General features: G+C 31.6%; 2 protein-coding genes across 2 annotated transcripts; both read left to right on the top strand.

Annotated features, from left to right (window-relative positions):
• The first annotated feature begins 98 nt into the window (after positions 1–98).
• Positions 99–4,182, top strand: EAE97_009388 (uncharacterized protein). Its single transcript, XM_038879903.1, has 2 exons — positions 99–3,533; positions 3,590–4,182. Exons 1-2 carry the CDS (start codon positions 2,124–2,126, stop codon positions 3,959–3,961), a joined length of 1,782 nt encoding a protein of 593 aa, XP_038729459.1. The 5' UTR covers positions 99–2,123; the 3' UTR covers positions 3,962–4,182.
• Positions 4,183–7,866: 3,684 nt separating this feature from the next.
• EAE97_009387 (uncharacterized protein) lies at positions 7,867–11,847 on the top strand (the record flags this gene model as incomplete). Its single annotated transcript, XM_038879902.1, has 1 exon — positions 7,867–11,847. The coding sequence occupies one exon, from the start codon at positions 7,867–7,869 to the stop codon at positions 11,845–11,847; it is 3,981 nt and encodes a 1,326-aa protein (XP_038729458.1).
• Positions 11,848–22,550: the final 10,703 nt, after the last annotated feature.

The following is a 22,550-nucleotide window of genomic DNA, read 5'->3' as shown; positions in this document are numbered from 1 at the left end:
TATTAAATATTAATAGATTGAAAGTCAATAATAGAATAATTTTTATATATATTAATAATATAAGAATATATCATTTATTTATTCAAATTTTATAATTTTATAATTCTTGATTTATTTAATATTTAATATTGAAAAAGGGTGGTGCAATATATAACACCATAAAATAAGCGGGGGGGCGGATATAAGTGGCCTAGTACTGTATATAAGTGGTAGAATACAATCCTCTTTGGTGTGTTTGAAAGCTCTTGAACCCAAATGCTACATGTTCTTTTCCTTTGACATGATCTTGAATCCCAACGATTCACTGTCTTTCGCTCATAAATTTTGTTTGAAGAATTGAAAAATGCAAATCTAGGAGTTGATAAGGTGGATGAAAAGCGAAGAGAACTGCGAATGATTCATAGAAGTGAAAATACTACCATTCCTCATGCATGCAACATGTCACCCCTCTCATCTCGTTCGTGTCATTTCAAGGTTCGAAAAAGACCTCACTGTATTGAGTTTCAACTCTCTTTGATTTGAATCCGTGAGTTGGTCGCACTGGGCAAGTCAGACAGGATATTCGAATACACCCCGATGCCTTCGCAATCATGGCCGAGTCCTCGTTCAGCCATTCGAGATGGAATCGTGCCGTTACCATTCACCCCTGGTTAACAAACGCTGAAATTCTTCTCATGCAAGGTAAAGTGCCAGAGTAGATCATAATGGCCATAAAAACTCCCACTATTGCAATCCTATGATTCATTCTCTCTCCTTTCATGCCTTTGTATCCTTTGATCCTTAGATTATACTCGGATGCTCGCTAAGTTGTCTCATTCGATATAAGTAGAGCATGAAGGAAGCCTCGTTAGACCATTGGTGATGTATTGAATGTAGTGTGAATAGGTGAGTACGAAGGAAGTGGCGGAAATGGTAGGTGCATCCCAAACGAGGAATCCGTAGCAGTTTCAACATCGTTCACCGCTAAATGTGTTATGAGAAAATGGCGAAATATTTCTGGGGAACTTCGCATCCAATATAGATTAAGCAGATCGCTATTAAGAATCATGGCCACAGTGGCATTCAGGTGGCAGTGGATTTCTTGTCTTGAGACAAATGGGAATCCGGACGTATTAGAGGGCCTGAGCCAATGATGTTCAGCAAAGCCATTTCCCTAGCTGTCAGCGATGTACTGATTATTTTGGTAGATTGTTCAAATCTGGAGCAGATACCGCGGTGTTTGGCGTCAATTAATTGAGCTCTATGCGCCTCAGATGAGAATCTGCTAGCTTTGTCAAGTCTGCGATTGTGGGAGGCTGTTGTTGAGTTGCCATTTACGCTGTACTTGCTTGTTGTGATACTGTTGCGTTCCCATCAACGTTGCCCAGCGGCAGACTTCTCGAAAATTTGGGCTAATTTCTGAGCCCGGCTTGGTCTTTAGGATTTCGATGATCGAGGATACAAATGCTTCATGCTTTGCGGGACTTCTAGAACCTTCAAGGTCATCATTTTTTCATTTCCCACAAACCCCATGAGCTCAGCATTTAAGCACCGAAATACCCGAATTGTTATCGTCGCCAAGTGGTACGCGGAGTACAGAGCCATCTATCTGACAACGGGAAAATGCCCTTTCGTTGTTTCATGTAATTTTGATACCTCTTCATGTCTTTTTTTTTTACTATTGATGTTCCATTTCTGTACTTTTTATGGGATTGATCTAAACTTTCTTCGCTTCACTGTTTCTCATAAAAACCAATTTAACCAACTTAACCAAATTGCTAGGTTCATGAATAATACATTGCTAGCATTGATCCAGTTACGCGTTTTGATGTACGCAATGAACGTAGACTGTCTTGCCAATCGGGGGTTTTATAGGGCTTTGATGGGGAATATCAAATTTGCTTTCCCGCACATCAAAAGTTGATCGCTCCATAAATCCCTCTGAGCCCCTTATTTGCTCAAACAGGGGCGGGTATCAATCATGGAACTACGCGTTCTGGGGAATTTGCTATGGAGGCTCAGGGAGGTTAATTACGTGTTTATTAATCGTTTCTGTGGATGATAGAAAAATATTCGAGTTTGATTCCCCAAAATTGATTTCAAAATCACGAAACTTTTCTTCCCGATGTCACCATCGTTCTTTTATGTTCGAGACTCATGATCGATCAACAAATATGTATTCTTTCGTGGGATTCAACATTAATATCAGTGTAACGGCATTATTGTTTCTTCTAAGCAATACCTCTCATTATCAAGTTCGAGCAGATGCTGGTTTGATCACAAGTGAAGACTATGATACCTTTAATATTGGAGGATATGGCGATTGGCCAAAACAGCATTATCATTCATCCGATTTGACATCACCCCTCTTTCTCGTCAATAAATGGAACGAGAGTGCTATCAGCAATCATTCTCATATTTTCATGTCGCCTACATTGGATGGGGAAGAGAAATCACCGATGATATTTTCTAGCAAAGATCTAAGTCTAGTTTACGCGGATCATACATGGCATGGTGGTTCAGATACCAAATTACAATTCTACAACGGAAAGCCGTATTTGACCTTTTGGTCTGGTATCGACTTTCAAGGCCATGGATCTGGTGGAGGGGTAATGCTGAATAGCTCGTACGACAAAGTCTACAATATCAGTGTGAATTCACTAGCTGGGGGTGCGGATGGTCATGAGTTCCAATTGACGGAAGATGGAGGGGCGATGATGAATAACTACCATACTACTATTGCCGATTGTAGACCAGTAGGCGGCCCCAATGGTGGGAAGGTCTTGACAGGGTCATTTCAAGAGGTTGATATCGAGACGGGGTGGGTACGACATACCTGGAACGCACTTGATCACTTCGGCTTAAACGAATCCTTCACAACCTATGTCGACGAGGAGTGGGGATGGGATTGGTTTCACATGAACAGTCTACAGAAAACCACAGAAAGACATTACTTGATTTCAAGTCGACATTTAAGAATGATAGCATATATCAATGGAACCGATGGAAATAAAATATGGCAGGTTGGTGGATACAACAATGATTTTACGGATTTGAGTGGTGGAAACGCCACAAATTTCGCATTCCAGCATCATGCGCGATTCGTCAATGATGACCTGACAGAAATCACATTTTTTGATAACCACAACATGTACATGAACTCGCCGACGCCTAACTGCACAACGGATTGTTCTCGGGGTATGAAGATCAAGCTTAATTATCACAACATGACGGTCAAGCTTGTACATCAGTTTTATCATCCGAAAAGTGTACAGGCATGGGCTGAGGGTGGCATTCACGCCTTGGATAATGGGAATTTCTTGGTTGGATATGGAGTTGTTCCTAGTTTTGTTGAGTTCACAGAGACGGGTGAAGTCGCCATGGAAATTCAGACCAGGCCCTGGTATGTCGCCTCTGGTAGAGGTACGGACTTGTACCGCGTATATAAATTTGACTGGGTTGCCCAGCCCTCATGGAAGCCGGTCATGGTTGAAGTTGGGCAAATTTTATATATCAGCTGGAATGGAGCTACCCAGGTTGAATCCTGGGCTTTAGTAAGTACCTTGTTTTTGTATGACCTCCATCCTTTGGAACTAACAAATCTCTACAGTACGGAGGAAGTTCTCCGACCACTATGCATCATCTTCTCACCATGCCTAAGACCGGATTCGAAACCGGAGTGCGGCCGTCCAATTCTTCTGCTTTCTATCAAGCCATAGCTTTAGACAAGGATGGAAATGAATTAGATTCAACGGAAATCCTCGAGATGTATCGTCTCTCTTCTCCTACAATTCTTCGTATTCCGGAAGAGTATTTGACAGCAATGAGATTCTTTCCTTTCATTTGGGCTGCTGTAATGTTGATTTCAATGGCTCTGTCACATTCGACTTTATGGATTAAATTGCGAAAAAGAATGAGAGGTAGAGATAATGACGTAGGAGAGGGCATGGAGAAAGAAAGCAAATCCAAATTACTTCCGTAGGCTTTGCGGCGCGATGAGATAAGGAGTCATTGAATTTTCCTATATCTTCGGCGTTTGTAGAGCATAGGAGTCGTCTGAGGCGTTTGGGATGTTGGTTGCATTTTTTTTGAGGGGGGGGGAGGGCAGATCATTGACATTGATCGAAAAGCATGTCTACACGGATACCCAGTCAGGCTGATTTAATTTAAGGGGCACTGAAATTTAGTAACTTTGAACTGATAAATTTACCATGCTCTGCAAACGAGTGAGTGAGGGAGGATCTGTGACTGCGTTTAAGAATTGCTGTCAAATATATACGAGAAGCGTCGAAATAAGCGACAAATCAAATGTGACATGGAGTGAGATTATTGTAGTGAATCGTGAGGACAGAGCTGACTGCACTAGAATATATTTGTGATAGCTACGCATCCTCGCGTCGCAAAGTTGAGGGTCAGGAAATGCAGGAAACACGATCATTTGGGCCACATTGCTGAAGGAAATTAGGACAGTGAAGATTCTGCAGAAGGGTAAAGGCTAATGTATATTTCACGTTGCCTTACTTCTCACCTTCACAAGTCCTGGATATATTAATCGCATCTTTGATACAACCCAAATCGTACCCTTTTCATGCCACAGAGTGAAAGAAACATTCTGTTCCATTCCAAAATGAATTGCGAGAATGTCGAATGCGAAGAAATCGAATGGAATCAATCTTCCGAGGCCACCTAAATTCTTCTGATGATAAATTTTTGATATACCAACTAGGTTTCATCCTGCAATGATCACTGATTTTGAGTTGTCAAGATCGTCTACGCATGAGGTGAGTCCCCTTATATGAGATTGGATAGGCCGCAAGCATAACATAGTAGTTGATGGTCAATACGAGGCACAGAGTTCTGTTCTCGCCTAGCAAATCTCAATGTTCGTCTAGATGTCAGATATCCGGACAACAAATAAGAAGTAACCTGGCGCTATATAGACAGCTTTGCGGCCATGTGCATATACCATCATACCATGCGAGCAATCGCAGTGATGTGAGCAGACTGGCTGACACATTTTACAGCGGCAATCACCCTCGGCGAAGCGTTCCTTGTTTCGTTCAACCACAATAAGTGTCGGCAGGCGAGCTATTCAGGAGCCATCATCTTCGTTAAATGGGTCATCTGTGTAAGTGTTCGCAATTTGTCGTAGTTCCTGACCAACTCATAAATCTGGGGAAATGGAATTCCAAACTAGCGCCTCGAATATCCGGTGAGTGAGTTCTCTCGCGATCTCAAGTACGGAGTAGACGACTAGATTTGATTCCGTGTCTAATTCGAAAGCATCTGTAGGGCTGTGGAACTCTTAATGAGATTTTCTGATGAATACAACATGAACTGTGCGCATGTACGTAGACTTAAAGCCGCCCTATGCTGCAACCTTGATTACTCGACGATAGTGGATTACCGCATACAGGAAGAAAATGCAGTAGATAACGTACCCACATCGTCTCATGCAATCAATGAAGCACTCAGACCGTTCGATGGTCACCACATAAGAGAATGGAGTAGAAAATTTTCCGATGTTTCTCTAGCGAGACAAGACGTTTTTGATCATACAAATAAGGGGGGTTTAAAAGAAAAATGTAACCAATGATTATTGTAAGCCGACTGTCCTTATAGCGACCAGAAAATAACAGGTCTATTGACTTATCGTAGCCTCAGTGGCTGGAATGCGGAAGTATCAGTCTCGACCTAATGTGATTGTAAATTCTTCTATCACTTTCCCAATCTTCAGCATTAGCATCGACACCCCCATTCTTTATTCGCTCAGAACCATAAATACATTGGCGACGACCTAGCAACAACGTTTGTCTTCAAGCCAGCTGATATATAGGTGTGGGCCGACAGCAATTGTCGCTGCGGATCCCACCCGGTTAATGCTTCATTTCTGGGAAGAAAAAAAAACTTAGATACCAATATTTGAAACTCAAGGCGGTTACAATCTTGTGTGTTGGCCCATCCGTTGAATGAAATCTTTATGGAAGTTTGTTGCTCTTCCGCCACAGCCGTTCCATACAAAAACTTTGCCAGCTCAATCGAGTAACAACAAGGGCATAGTAAGTCTCAACTTTTAAAATTCTTAGAGTCTTAACTGCGAACTCTTTTGAGAACTGGGGTAAGCACAGACGATAGGCGATAAAATTTTCTAGATACATGAACTAGAGGAGCGAGAGGAGTCTACACTAAGTCGAACAGATAAGAATGATTCATAAAATCCATAAACTTATTTGTTACTCGAATCAAAAATCGACAAGTGGATGGACGGTCTTCAGGGTTCTAAATCGTGAATGTTTCAGAACTTCTTGGGGTTGAGGGAAAAAGATCAGTCGATCCTGACGTGCAACCTTCGTCTTTGTCGCCTTGACGCCTTGTTTATAAGAATTGAGAACTACTAGGCATCTAGGTATGCAACATTTAAAGCGCATGATAGGTTATGAGAAATGCTTGAGGAAATCAATAAACTACAAACGAATGAAAAGATGAGGCTGGAAGTGTGAGGGGACTATATCGATAGGCATAGGTAAGAGGAGCGGTGTACTAGTAATGTCAAGGGTACTGAGTCCTGACCGTGAGCGACGAGCGACGAGCGTTTAACCTTACTACCTACTACGTACAAGCTGTCCGAAGTCAAATGGGATGCTGAAATTAGATGATAAGCAATTGAGTATTTCGGAAGAACTTGGCCAAATTCTCGTTGAAAGTCTACCTAGGTATACACTCGACGTTTCTAGACATTTTCATCCGGAAAGATGGGATTTGAATGATATAACTTGTGACCATACCGTTTTTGTGGAGTACAGACTGGACGGTATGGAGTAACAGTACGGAGTCATACATACATCAGCAAAATTCTGAAAATGCAAGGCAATGCATCTACATGTACAGTGTTCATGTATATGTACGGGTAACCACCCACATAAACTGATATCCGAGATACCCTTTGCTTACCTCTCTTTGCCCTTCTTACCCTTCTTGCCCTTCGTGCCCCTCGCGCCCCTGTATGCCGTTGGTCTTGATCGAGATTTCTGGCTCACCAATAAGTCCAACTCGTTTCTCGCGCTCATTTCCTCTCAAACTCAAGTTGTTCATTGGATGTTGTGTCTTGCTTTGATGGGTTCAATGGATTTTAGTGGATTGGTTGGTTACTTTGACTGGTATTTGGCTAGCTACTTCCAAGTGGATAATGGATGGGGCCGCAGTACCAGGGAATTCTTCGAGTCCATATCCACAAATCCAATAACACGACTGCAAGCAGGGCAATCAAGGTACAAGTCGGAGGCGAATAGTATCATTTGTGTGTTGTTTTAGTTACTTTTAGGCATGAATGACAACGAATTATTCTTTATATCGTAAAAAGAGATGAGTTTCAACGGATTATCACGGGATATGCTAACCAAATTCAATCGGACACGTCTTACCTCGAACTCCACTCCCCAGCGCCACATGGTCTTTGCTTGCATGGCAGCATAAACAGCATAAACATGTACATGTAGATAGAGGAGACGAAGGGAGAGAAAAAGAGAAAAAAGAGAAAGAGCATTAATTATTTCATTTCATTAATACTTCGTATACGGCTCATCCATTGTTCTTATCGAAATTGACCTTTTATTGATATCCATTTCACCAACCCCTTCATTTTTCTTATACATTCTCTCAATATCTTCACCTCCTTCATCCTCATGGAAACCTTTCCAACATCATGACCATCACACCAAGCCAGAAAGTCGGTCGATAATCATACAATTCTAACATATATAAATCCACCAAACGTAAAAATCATCATCAACAATCAGTCAAGCAAGCAAGCAAGCAAACACCTCTCTCGCGATCAACATCCATCTACTCTTCGATTAATCCAAACCCAAAACACCTTCGGCGCTCAATATGTCGTTGAACGGTAGTCGATCGGTTCTTAACCGGTGGAAGAACAAACGTACCTCGTCCACCGCTTCCGCACCACCTGGAACGGCCGGTACGACTAGACCAACCACATCCGGCGGATTGAACTCTTGGACCGAATACACTCCAAGCTCGGAAGAACCATTCCAGAAAGCTGTCGAGGAAGCTGTTTTAAATGCACTCAATAGTGATGCCTTCAGAAATGTCATTGCCTCTCAAATTGATCCCGTGACCGCTGCTCTTTCTCGACAGCAAGAAAAGTTGAATGCTTTGAAAGCTACGACATTGAACCTTGAGTCATCATTCAGTACCTCAAACATTAAAGCTACTTTGGATCCAGCTTTAAAACCAATCAGTCAATTGATTGACGATGTTCCAGACACCGAGGACGACATTGAGTCTCTCGTTGAAGGCCAAAAGAAGATTTTAGAATACTTAAAGTCACTTGATGAGCGTCTGACTGGTATCGACACGAAATTTGATGAGTTTGGTGAGAAAATAACCAGCCTTGATGGAGAGATTGTAAACGCAGATTTAAGATCTGCCATCAGGTTCGGTGAATTATCCAACGAACTCCAGGACCGAAACAAGATGCTTGGGGAAAGACTGTGGTCTGTCGAAGGCGATTTGGGTAAGAAGATTGATGGCAGTCATCGGAAATTGATTGGGATGGTTGAGGATCTCGGGAAATCCAGTCGAAATGTCATCAATAAAGTTTCCTCTATGGAATTTGATTCATCGTCCTCGAACTCTAGTAAGCTCGATGAGATGTTGAATGAAAACTCCCAGATGGTTGATAGAATGGAAAGTCTGAAGAAAAGTGTCTCAAAATTGGAAGACTCCCAGAAGAATATCCAAAGTACAGAAAAAGGATTGGCTCGCAATATCCAAGAAGTCCGCGATATTGTCTCTTCCCTTAACACATCATCACTGGAACATCATTCGAAGAGGTTAGATGATATCGAAAGAAGCATTATCACTGTTCGAAAGGAATTGGAAGGTCAGGGCCAGCTGGCATCCATTGATTCGAAATTGCTGTCGACCAACACATCTCGTCTCAGCAACATCATCGAGCAAGTCACCAAGATCAACGAAGTGGTCGAATCCGTTAATGAGCATGTCTCCGCGAATGACCAATCTATACACACCTCTAACTCAGAGAAATTGGATACTCTCACCTCTACAACAATAACTGTGAAAGACACTCTCGATCGAGTTGAGCAACACGTGAAAACATTGAACACATCTCAATTCGATGCTCATAGGGACAAACTCACAATGATCGCATCAATGATGACTAGCTTCGCTGAATCAATGGCCGGAATCCAAGATGGTGTCTCGAAGACAACTTCAGCCTTACTCCCAAGCAACGAAGTTGCCAGATTTGATGACTTGGCCAATCGACTATCAGATATGCGGGCAGAATTGGATGCAAGACTTGAAACTCAAAGCAACTCTCTTGAGGATATTCACAGGCAAACTGTGTTGCCCATAGACACAAAGAAGCTGGACGACATTGCCACTTTGCTCAACAATCTTCAGTCCGCGTCTTACAATGATTCTCTCGCCACGCTCTTGGCATCTCACTCCACGAAACTCGATACTATTTCTCATGATCTATCTACTTTCCATTCCGGCACTGAAACAACCCTCAAGACGATCACAATCAGCTTAGAGACCATCGACCAGCACGTTGAAAATGGAACGGCTACTGGACGTGAAGGCATTCAAGGCTTGCATACCCAACTTGAAAGATTCGGTACATCTCTAGATAATCAAGATGTTGTCTTGAGGGACATCAAGCAGAGCGGCGCCAACCATGAGATCCTAGGCGCTATCGAGCATGTCAAATCTTCAATGGAACAGGACAAACGAAGCGATGAGATCCTTGGACAACTCTTGATCATGAAGGAATTTGTTGACTCCGTCAAAGCTGACAACAGAAAGAGCGAAATGATTCAAGACATTGCTGCGTTGAAGAACATTCTTGATACCATCAAGGACGGAAGCAAAGATGAGGAAATCATGGAGGCAATTAAGAACCTCGATACCTCTTCGACTACAGCAGGCTCGGGCTCTCAAGAGGGAGAGGTTTTGAAAGCTTTGGAAGCTATCATGAAGGTCGCTGATTCTAACGGTCAATCAATCGGAGCTGTTCATACCGACGTCTTGGAAATCAAGAATGCCAGCATCGAGAAAACGTTGGGTGAAATTCTTGCAATTAGAGAACTTCTTAACAACAACACAACATCTCTTGCTTCGGCTTACGATGGAATCCTTTCCGTCAACACAAAGATCAAAGATAGCGAAGAATCAGTCACTACTGCCATCCAAAACCTTCATTCAGCAATCGGAACCAACCTCAACGACAACAAATCCGCGCTTGTTGCTTCGATCAATGATGTAGCTACTGAACTTGAGAGTGAAATGAAGAATCTTGGCTCAAGATTGACATCCACTACGAGCGAATTGAAATCGGATATCAAAAACATTGACCTCGGTCCAACAAACACATCTATTGATGCGTTGAGCAGAGATGTTCAATCAACATACAAAACCTCCGTGGAAACCGCAGGAAATTTGGCCGCCCTCCCTGAAGCATTTACTAACATCAGATCAACCGAGAACGTTTCAATGAACATGTCAATAGATTCTATATCCAAATTTGTAGCTTCGATTGATGAGGCGATCAAGGAGACTGGGAGAGACGTTCAAGGTAATACTGAGATGTTGACAAACATCAAGTCAAGTGTTGCTACAAGTACCAATGACATTAGGTTCCTTCTAGATAAACAAGTTCCCCTGATTCGCCAGGATATCCAGGCCATCGATTTCAGTGAACTCGAGTCCGCTGCGGCCAAGAACCAAGCCTCCGTCGATTCTATCGAGAAGGCCGTTCCCCAGATAATTCAAATCGCTAATGACCATGCATCGGCCTTGTCTCAGCTGGACTACAAGATGAAGTATCTCCTCTCTGGAGATATTGCGAAGATTGGAAAAGCAATTGAGGCCGTGGACCAAGCCCTTTCAAAAGCCGCTCAGGAGACCATTAGTGCCGTAGAAGGCAACGCAGCGAGGCTTTCAAATATCCGTGAGACAGTTTTAAATACTTATACTACCGTGGATACATTGACCCATACTGACATTCCTGGTATCAGCTATTCCCTCTCGAGCCTCCAGACATTCCAAAGAGAGTCCAATGCTCAAACCCTGGAAAAACTGCAGAACTGTGACAACGCCACTGGATCCATCCGTGACTCCGTTGAACATATCTCTACAAAAATAAACGACAATGCCTCGCTGCTCTCAAACATCAAGAACGACTTGATTTCATCGGCTGAAATAAACTCTTCAACGATCCACACCTTATCCTCGAATATTCTAAACCTCGATTCAACAGTCGGCCAGACCACAACCGCCGTTCGCGTTAATGGCGCAGCACTAGCCCGAATAGACAATCGTGTACTCGAAACCGGTGCACAAGTAAAATCCGTTGTTCTTGAAGGAAACAAGCGACTTACCAAGGAACTGGACAAAGCAGTCTCACAACTCGACGAATTGGCTCATGATAGCGGTACACGAATCCGTGGAATTTCCGATTATACTTTTCCAAAGATTGAAACTGAGCTGAGGGGTATTCACACTACTCTCGAACGATTAACACACAATAACATTGATGGATTAAGACGAACGCGCGATTCTTTGGCCGTTATAGGTGCTAAAATCGCGGGAACCTCTAGAAAATTTGATGATCTAGTTGATGCTGTTCATTCGAGTGATGATCTGGATCATCTAACTCATAGTAAAACTTTGGTCGGTGGTAATGGAAAGATTCCTGGTGAGCACCGTATACTTGGGACAAGGAGGAGTAGGGGTGGAAGCAACGCCAGTAGTACTAAGGACGGTCCTGCCTTGAGTGGTTTGAGATTGCAGGCTTTCACGCAAGGTCATTCAAGTTTATCATGATCATCATGGGAGGATTGATATCAATCGGTTGGCGTTTTCTTTTTTTGGAGGACTTTTTTACTGTTTTTCTTATTATTTTTCATGACATGATATGATTGCATGAGCATATGAAAATGAGCGAGCAAGAGCATGATATTTGCATTGGAAAGGTGTACAGGTTGGGCATGGTTAGATTCGATATGAATTGGGATGGATATCATGATATGCGCATATGAATGGAATGAAGGATGTTAATGATGGCCTAAAAGGTCCAGAATGTTTAGATACTAGATGCATTTTTTTTTAGCTATACCCTTTGCTTGTAGCATACTAAATTGTTTTGCACAAGATGTCTAGTCTCAAAGGCCCTGTGATCTATGATTTTTGGTGGATGACAATGCGAATTGACTGAAGAACTCCTTCTCTGGCCTGTCCCCATCACTCGATGTGAGAACCAAAGGAAAAGGTGGTTATAGTAGTGATTCTTTCCATTGACGTGAGGAGTGAGGTATCAAAAGTCACACATATAAAGAGCAAAATGGCACGACATAAAGCCACGTGCACAAGTTTATGGAGAAGGAACTCAGCCTTACATTTATCTCATCCTTAGACCACACGGTGATTACATAATTTTCGGCCTTGATTTCGAGGTAGAGGCCTCCTGAAGGTTTTTTATTGTAGAATCTGAAACTATTTGGTTCTGGCCTTAATATAAATCCCAACAATTTATGATTTTTCAAATTTTCAATTAAATATTTAAAATTATTCAATCATTATATTATTTTATTGTAGATTGAATTTATAGAAATGGATTTTCTTATTATTTTAAAATTCGAAGAGCAATTAAATCTTTATCGATAATATAGTTTTAATATTATTAGAATTATTAAAAAAGCTATTAGTATATTCAGTTTAATAAGGTAATTCAATTAATTTTAATTTTAATATTAATAAAAATAATTTGAAATTATTGTTTTAATTAAAAATAATATAATATATACACCTTTTTAATAAGCATTCAATCAAGTATAGGCATATTATATAATCAAATCACATGATCATCGCTTATAAAGCTTACGAAAGCGACCATTAATCCGAAAACGACCATTAAGCCGAAAAACGGCCATAAATCCGAAAACGGATATAAAATAAAGAATATGAAAAAGGGCTTTATTTCGAAAGAATGGACGGATTAGGAAGAGATCTACAAGAGATTTATGAAAACGGAAATACTGAATTAGAAAGAAAAAGCATAAAAAGAGGCCTTTTCCCCTTGAATGTAGAATAAGAGCGATCACTATTCAATACAGATTCTTTAATATCACGTGTCACACTGCTTATATAATCCATTTTAGTCGTTAACCTGAGCCAGCTTCCATACTATACTACTAGCCTATGACCTACGACAGAAATAGTTGAAAATAATTTAGTTAGTTTAAAAAAAAAATTTAATTGAATTTTATAATAATTACAACTCTAATTAATTCGATACAAATTTAGATAATAATATCAATTAAGCTTTTTCGAATACTCTAATTAGTTTTTCAATAAATAATAATTGAAAGAGTGATATAACGTAGTTTATCAGTGAGTGGGTTATATCAGTGAATGGGTTACTTTCACCTCAATTTATACTTTCAAAACTATATTATTCAATAATAATTGAATCAATTGATTAAAATTATAAAGATTCTAATAATTTAGGATCTATTATATTTATCGTAGGTCATAGGCTAGTAATATAGTATGGAAGCTGGCTCAGGTTAACGACTAAAATGGATTATATAAGCAGTGTGACACGTGATATTAAAGAATCTGTATTGAATAATTTTCTTTCTTATTTTATATTCAAGGGAAAAAGGCCTCTTTTTATGCTTTTTCCTTTTAATTCAGTATTTATGTTTTCATAAATCTCTTTTAGATTTCTTTCTAATCTGTTTATTCTTTCGAAATAAAGCCCTTTTTCATATTTTTTATTTTATATTTGTTTTCGGATTTATGGCCGTTTTCGGCTTAATGATTGTTTTCGGATTAATGGTCGCTTTTATAAGCTTATAGGTGACAATTATGTGATCTGATTATATAATATGCTAATACTAAATTGAATGCTATTAAAAAGATATATATATTATATTATTTTAATTAAAACAATAATTATTTTAATTAAAATAATAGTCCTTTTTAATGTATATTATCTTTTTATATATATTTATATATATATTTTTATATTAGTTTTATTAAAACCTTCTTATTTTTAAAGGAAAAAGAGTATTAATATCTTATATATATATATATATTAGTTTCATTAAAAATCTTATTTATAAAGGGAAAAAGAGTATTAATAAATATATATTTTTGTTTTTAATAATAATTATTAAAATTTTGAATCATATCAATAAATCTTGATAATTTGATTTTATCTAATAGCTTAATTAATCCATCAGCTAGTTAATTTTTTATAGAAATCTATATTAAATTTAAATATTCTTTATTTATAAAATCTTTTATATAATAATATTTAATATTAATATGCTTACTCCTATCATAATATATAAGATTATTTGATATAGTTTTTGCTAACATATTATCTATATATAATAGGAATTTATCTTGATTAAATTGATTTAATTCCTGTAATATACATCTTAAATATATAGTTTCTGTTGGTATCACCATGGGGATGGTGAAGACAACATAGTACTATGGTTCACACTGTTGTAATATTGCTTAAGGTTCTAAAAGCTAGGGCTACGATACGTTTATACTATAGTGCCGAGGCACTAGCGCAAGCGCTAGTGCGGTCACATGATCCCTGTCCCGACAGTTTCTCTAGCGACTAAATTTATAGTAATTAGTTCGGATTCTGCTATATTTTGTACTACAACAGATTGTAATTTAGTCCTCCAGTTGATTGGATTATTAGTATATATAAATATATAGCCACTAATGGATTTAGTAGAGCTTTTATTTCCCACATAATCTGCATTGCAAAATCCTTTAATATATTTATTATTATTCTTTTTATACATAATTTTAAACGTTTTAGTCCCTTTTAAATATCGAAATATTCTTTTTATAGTTATTATATAATTTTTATTAGGATTAAATATATATCTTACTAATTTTAATATAAAATAAGTAATATCCCATCTAGTTCCTAATACTAAATATAATAGTTTCTTTATTGCTTTTTATGCCCATTTGATTTTATCTAAATCGACTTTATTAGAATTTATTTTTATATCATTTTTAGTAATTATAAATATAGCTACAAGAGTGTAATTTTTTAGTTTTAAATCTTTTAGATATTTATTTATATATTTTTCTTAATTTAATTTAATATAATCTTTATTTAAATTAATTTGAATACCTAAATAATCTTTTATTAGATTTAAATCTTTTAAATCTAAATAGTTTTTAAGATTTTTAATAAAATCTTTGATTAAAACCTCGCTAGAGTCTACAATAGCAATATCATCAACGAATATATTCAATATTAATCCCAAATATTTATTTATAAATATATACTCATCTGATTTTATATTAATAAAATTTAATTTATTTAATATACTTTTTAATGTAATATACCAGATTCTAGCAAACTATTTTAATCTATATAAAGCTTTATTTAACTTTAATATTATATCATTATTATAATATATTTCAGGGGTTTTAATATATATATTTTTATTAATATCTTTTTGTACAAAAACTAAAATTATATCTATTTTGTATATATATTATTTTTTATTTATTATTAGTGTAAATACTAATTTCCAGGTTATTTGCTTTATTATGTTAGTAAAAGTGTTTAAATAATCTAATTTATATAATTGTTCAAACCCTTTAGTTATGTATTTAGCTTTAAATTCAATATTATTATTAAATAAATATTTAATTTTATAAATCTATTTTGTTTTTAGGATATTGAGCTTTTTTATATTATTATTATTCTTTTTAATAATAATATCCCAGGTTTTATTCTTTTCAAGAATCTTTATTTTATATTCTATAGCTTTTTTCCAATATTCTTTTTAATCAGAATTTATAGTTTGTAAATACATTTCAGGAGTTATTAAATTTTTATTATAAGATCTTTTTATTATTACTTTTTCGTTAGTTTTTATATTGAAATATAATAATATATTCTTTTTATATTGATTATTATCAATATTATTTAATTTAAATTTATAATTTTGATTCTTTGATTTAATATATAATATATAAGTGAGATTATATATATCTAATTATGATTCTATTTTTTGTGTATGTTTAGATTGTTTAATAGGGGTAGGCAAATTAGAATTAAATGGTATTTCAATTATTAATCTGCTTTTATTTATATTAGAATCTTTAGAATTAATATTTTTATTTAAATTTTTATATATATTATTATATATATTTATTTTTTCTTTTTGATTATTAATATTAGAATTTTCTTTTAACTTTTTTAATAAATTCTTTTTAATAAAATTGTTTTTAATATTATTATTATAATATAGTATATCTTCTTTAATAATAAAATTATTAAAACTCATTATCTTATTTCTATTTGGAATATAAAATAATAAATTCTTTAAAGATTTAAATTCTATTAAAATTCCTTTTTCTAATTTATAATCAAATTTATTATCTCTTTTTTCTTTATGTTTTAATATATATATAAGAGATTCTAAAATCCTAATATATTTTATATTAGGTTCTTTATTATATAATAATTTAAAGAATAAACTTTTTATAGTTTTATTATAATATCTATTTTTAATATAAACTATTTCTTTTAATATATTAGACCATAAGAATATAAATAGATTTTTATTTTTTATAAATATTAGTATTTTTTTTATTAAATATCTATTTAATTTTTCAGCTATTCCATTCTAAGAATAATGGTAAGGATTAATATATTCTAATATAATTCCTTTAGATTTAGCGAATAAATTCTATTAATTAGAATTAAATTCTTTAGTATTATTTAATCTGATTGCTTTTATTTTAATATTAAATTGATTATGTATCAAATAAAATACTTTTTTTAATATATTAAAAGTATTTAATTTAAATTTTATGGAATATACTTATATACCTTGTATAATTCAATCTATAAAAATAATAAAATATTTTTCTCCTTTTAATCCTAATGTATTAAATAATCTACAAATATTAATGCTAATTTTATCAAATTTGTCTAATTTCAAATTTAATAGGGATTTACTAATATTTTGAGTCATTTTATTATATATATAGGCTTCACAATGATTTAAATCCATTTTAGAATCTTTTAAATTCAGTGTTTTTATAATATAATCTTTATTTATATGATTTAAACATTTATACCATAGGTTTAAATCCTTTAGATTTGTATTATTAGATTCTTTTTTAGATTTTGATTTTTCTTTAGATTTATTTATTTGATTTATTTTAGAATCTTTATTATTATTATAAATAATATTCTTATTTTGATTTAATAAATTATAATTTATATTGTATTCTAGGTAGAAAGCATTATTAATCCATTTAGCGTTTGTCTTTATATTTAAAAATTTATTCGAAAATTTATAAATATTGCCGGGGGGTAGTATTTCACTAACCCAACCCTTTTTAACAATTTGTTTGGTGCTAATTAGAATTGATTTTAATAATGGAATATACTTTATTATTTGAATAAATATTTTCTTATTATTTATAATAATAGGAATATCCCCTTGCCCTAATACTAATATAGATTCTCCATTAACTATATTTATATATTTTGGGATTTTATATTCTTTATAATTTATAAACCAATTTTTATTTGGGTAATAGTGCTTTGTAGTATCTAAATCTATTATAATATTATTTTTAGATCTACTAGTATAATTGGCTAGTATGGATATAGTTATAATATTATTTTTCTATTCAGGGCTAGATACTAAATTATAGTTTATTTGAGAGGTCTGATTTATCTCATTATCAAAACTTTCTTTATAATTTTTATCATTTTTATTATGATTTTTATGATTTTTCTTTTGTTTTTGATTAGAATTTTCATTATTTTTATTGTTTTTATAGATTCTATTGGATTTTTTAAGATTATTTAATTTTTTAGTAACTTTATAAAATTGTTTTTTGGAATTACTCTTATTATTAGAATTTTTAAACCTTTTATAATTTTTATTATATAATTTTGAATGCTTTTTGAAACACTTTTTTTTTAAATACCCTTTTTTATTACAAAATGTATAATTTGGAATAGTATTTAATGATTTTATAATTCTATTAGACTTTATAGAGCCTTTTATTCTTGATTCTTCAAATATTAATTTGGATATAAGCTTATTCAAATCAATATTATTATTATTATTTAAATCTTTTGATAATTCTTCTATTTTTCATAATTTAAACAAATCAAATAAGTCATTTAGGCTATTAAATACAATCCATATTATATAAGCTTTTTACAATTCAAATTTTAATTCTTTTAAATATATATATAATAACAATATATGATTTGTATATTTATTTATATTATTAAAATCATTATAATTTGATTCTATTAATTTATTAAAATATCAGCTTATTATATTAAATGAAGTTTTATTATAAATCTTATTTATAATATTCCAGAGCTTTATTGGATTTGTTTTTTCTTTAAATCTTTTTATTAAATCCATTAATATTATTGATTTTAGTATCGCTAAAGCTTTTTTGGATTTATTTTTGTATTTCTTTACTTTTTTGTTATATTTGAGATGAATTTCTTTTGAAATAAATATATTTTTTTTTTTAAAATATAGGAATCAATTGAAGCCTTTTTCTAAATTATTTATATAGAGCATAAAACCATTAGTCTCTAAATAAAACTTAGATTTATTATATTATTTTATATAATTAGAATGATTATTTAGTTTAGGATTTATAAACTTGATTCCTTAATTTATATTTATTTTTTATATATTTTTATTAATATATATAAATATTTTATTATAGTATAGTAAGTACTATATAATCAGAATCTTAATATAACTTTTATAAAACTTTTATTTCAGAAAATAATTAGATTTTAGCTGCTATTTCTTGATATAAATCTATATAAATCCTTATATATAAATCTATTCAAGCTAGAACACCTTTATATAAGATATAATACTATACAATCCACTATAAATAATATACACATACACATATAGCTTCTAGGAACCTAGTTTTATTCTTCAACTAGATTTAGTCTTAAGAATACAGACTAAAAATAAACTAAAAGAGCTAAGTATATTAATAAATAATATATATATATATTAATATAAAAAGATAGAGATATAGATTTATTAATCTATATCTCTTGATATAAACATACAATTATAAGGAATTTAATATTCGTCTAAATAATCTAATTCCTTATTAATTATATTATTTATATAATCAATATTTTCGGATTTAAGATCGAAGAGATTGATATTCACATTTATTTATAAATATATAATAACATTTCTTATATAAATAAAGAACCAAGCATTTTGTTGCATAGAATTTAATATAATAATTTCTATATTATAATTATATAATATAGAAATATTATATATTGAATCTTCAATATCTAATTAATTTAATTCAACTTAAGTTTTATTTCCTTATACTTTTGAATAATATTTAATTATTATTCGAAATTCTATTTTAATAATAAAATTATTATTATTATAGATTTCTTCCTTGCTTTCGTATTAAATCACTTTGTATTTCCTATTATTTAATCTCTTTTTGAATCTTTTAATAATTTTTATAAATATATTCTGGTCTATAAGATTTATATAATATATAATTTATATTATAATATACAATATATTTTTGTATATAGGGATTTAATATAATCTTAGTTGATTAACCTTTTTTTTCACTAATCTAAATATTAAATCAATATTTTGATCTTCAATTTGAATTAAATTTGGATTCATATTTAATTCTTTTTTTATAATAGCACTTTGAATATAGATTAGATTTCAGGCTTTTTTGGAAATAAAATTAGAATTTCTATTAATAGCTTTTAAATTGATATTATAATATATAATTAAACTATAATTAGAATTTGATATACTTAGTGAATCCAATTGGGCTTGACTTTTGATTCCTTAAACTATTAATTGATATTTAATCTTTATTAAATATATAATAAAATAATATAAATTATTTATATATCTTTCTCTTCTTTTTTCATATTGAATTATATTGTATTCCCTATTATTTAACATTCTTTTATACCCTTTTATTATTTAATCAAAAAAATCTTCAACTAATTCCATATATATTATTAGATCAATAATATATATATAATTCACAAATATATATAAGAATTAATAAGAATTTGTATATAAACGATAATTAACTTTATACCTCCAATGAAATATAATATTTAACTCTGCTATACCCAGTGACATATAATAAAGGGACTACTATACACCCAATGATATATAATATTGATATTTATATTTGGTAATATGTATACTCCTTTTTATATTACCTAATAATACAACAAGAGTATTATATATAGATTTAGGATTTGAATATAAATTTAAGATTGATATAAATTCGTATTAGTGTATAAAAGCGCTTATATAACATATGAGACATTTTAATTAAATGAATTTTTTTATATACTTTGCTTTTTGATACAAAATTAATTATCTTTTAACTTTTTTATTTTTTTCTTGCTTTTTCGATATATATTTCGACATACATATACTTCTTTTTAATCATATATATAAATTACCAGGCTTATAATCTATTATAAATTATAAACTAATAATATAATATAAAAGCTAACTTAGATTAATAATTAAAATAGATTATATAAATAATATAACACATGATATTAAAGAATTTATATTAAATAATTTTCTTTTTTATTTTATATTTAAGGAAAAAAGACCTCTTTTTATACTTTTTCTTTTTAATTTAGTATTTCTGTTTTTATAAATCTCTTGTAGATTTCTTTCTAATCTGTTTATTCTTTCGAAATAAAGCCCTTTTTCATATTTTTTATTTTATATTTGTTTTCGGATTTATGGCCGTTTTCGGCTTAATGGTTGTTTTCGGATTAATGGTCGCTTTTATAAGCTTATAGGTGACAATTATGTGATCTGATTATATAATATGCTAATACTAAATTGAATGCTACTAAAAAGATATATATATTATATTATTTTAATTAAAACAATAATTATTTTAATTAAAACAATAATATTATTTTAATAAATTCTTATATTATAATTTATTTTTCCACATTTATTACAATATCAAATAAAAAATATTTTTCTATTAGATTTATTCTTTTTTTGATATTTATTATATTAAATCTAAATATCAATTTTTTGCTGAAATAATATATCAAAAATCTTTTATTCAATAAGTATTTTTCCTTAATATAATTAGATTTTTTTTATATATCAATATTTACTTAATATTTTATTTATTATTCAAAATATATAATTCTTTGTATTTAAAAGTGTATTTTTATGAGTTAATCTTTTTATATTCTTAGTTAAAGTTAGTATAATTTCGAATATAGGTGTAAGGGAATTTATTTGATAATAAGTTATTCGAGATTTAATTAATATTGATTAAAAAAAAACTTTAATTGAATTATAAAGGATTTAAGAGATTCATTAATTCAAATTGAAAAAGGGGAAAATAAGTATATAAATTTGAATATCTAATTTCGAGAATACAATTTTAAGATTAAATAAAATTAAATTTATTTCTTAGAATCCTGATTTTATATTCTAAGAAATAATTGATTTCTTATATATAGCTTTAAAAGCTATAAAGAATTTAATCTTTGAAATATAATTGATATATATTTTGATAAATCCATTAATTTAATTACTATATAAATATTTCAGATTACTAAAACAATCAATATTAAATAATTGAATTAAATGATTTGAATATAGTAATAAATATAAATATATAATATTATTCTCTTTGTAATATACTTGAAAAGTTATTAATTTATAGCTTTTATATCCATTCAATATTAACATTCGATATTTGCCCTTTTTTCGATTTTTAATATACTTATCAAAATATTTCAACTATTCTAAACCTATCTCATTATTCGTTTACTTATTAGATATAGATTTAATAGTTTATTCTATAGGAAGATTTGTTTTGATATATTAATTGAAGAGATAAACTTGTTCTTGAACTACTAGAAATGAGAGAATAGTTTCACCCTTTCCATTTTCATATATTATTGTTATAACCCATTTTCAATTGTTTAACTATACTGCCTTATTTTTGCTATTTCATTTAGTATTAATTACTATTATTATTATATATATAATGCTTATCATAAAGCCTGTTTTATCGAAATTATAGAAATCTCCATTCAAAATGCTATATTTCACTTATATATTTACAATTAATCAAAACTATTCTTCAAAAAGTTTAAAATCCTTATAAAAAGCTTTTTGAAAATTATAAACACAATTAAAATATATTTTTAATTCAATTCAATACTTTATAAATTAATATATCCAAAGTTTTTTAATATATTTTGTACCCCTTGATTTGAGAATATAATTTGTTATATCTTTTATATTCTTAAATTTAGATAAAAAATCTTTTGAATTTATATTGATTATATATTCAGAAATAATATTCTTTTCTAATTCTAAAAGATTATAAGATTTAAATTAACATTTGAAATAAGGAGTAAAACCTTTGATTCTATATTATAATATTATATTCAG

The sequence above is a fragment of the Botrytis byssoidea genome, assembly GCF_014898295.1.
Source record: "Botrytis byssoidea strain MUCL 94 chromosome Unknown BBYS_021, whole genome shotgun sequence".
Classification (NCBI taxonomy): Eukaryota; Fungi; Ascomycota; class Leotiomycetes; order Helotiales; family Sclerotiniaceae; genus Botrytis; species Botrytis byssoidea.
Note: the sequence above shows the minus strand (reverse complement) of the source record. Positions and strands in the feature narration are given on the sequence as shown.

Excerpts from the sequence above, each read along its gene's own strand:
- EAE97_009388 (XM_038879903.1), top strand. The coding sequence starts at position 2,124 with ATGTTCGAGACTCATGATCGATCAACAAATATGTATTCTTTCGTGGGA. Across the intron at positions 3,534-3,589 it reads AGGTTGAATCCTGGGCTTTA|TACGGAGGAAGTTCTCCGAC; the intron begins GTAAGTACCTTG and ends AAATCTCTACAG.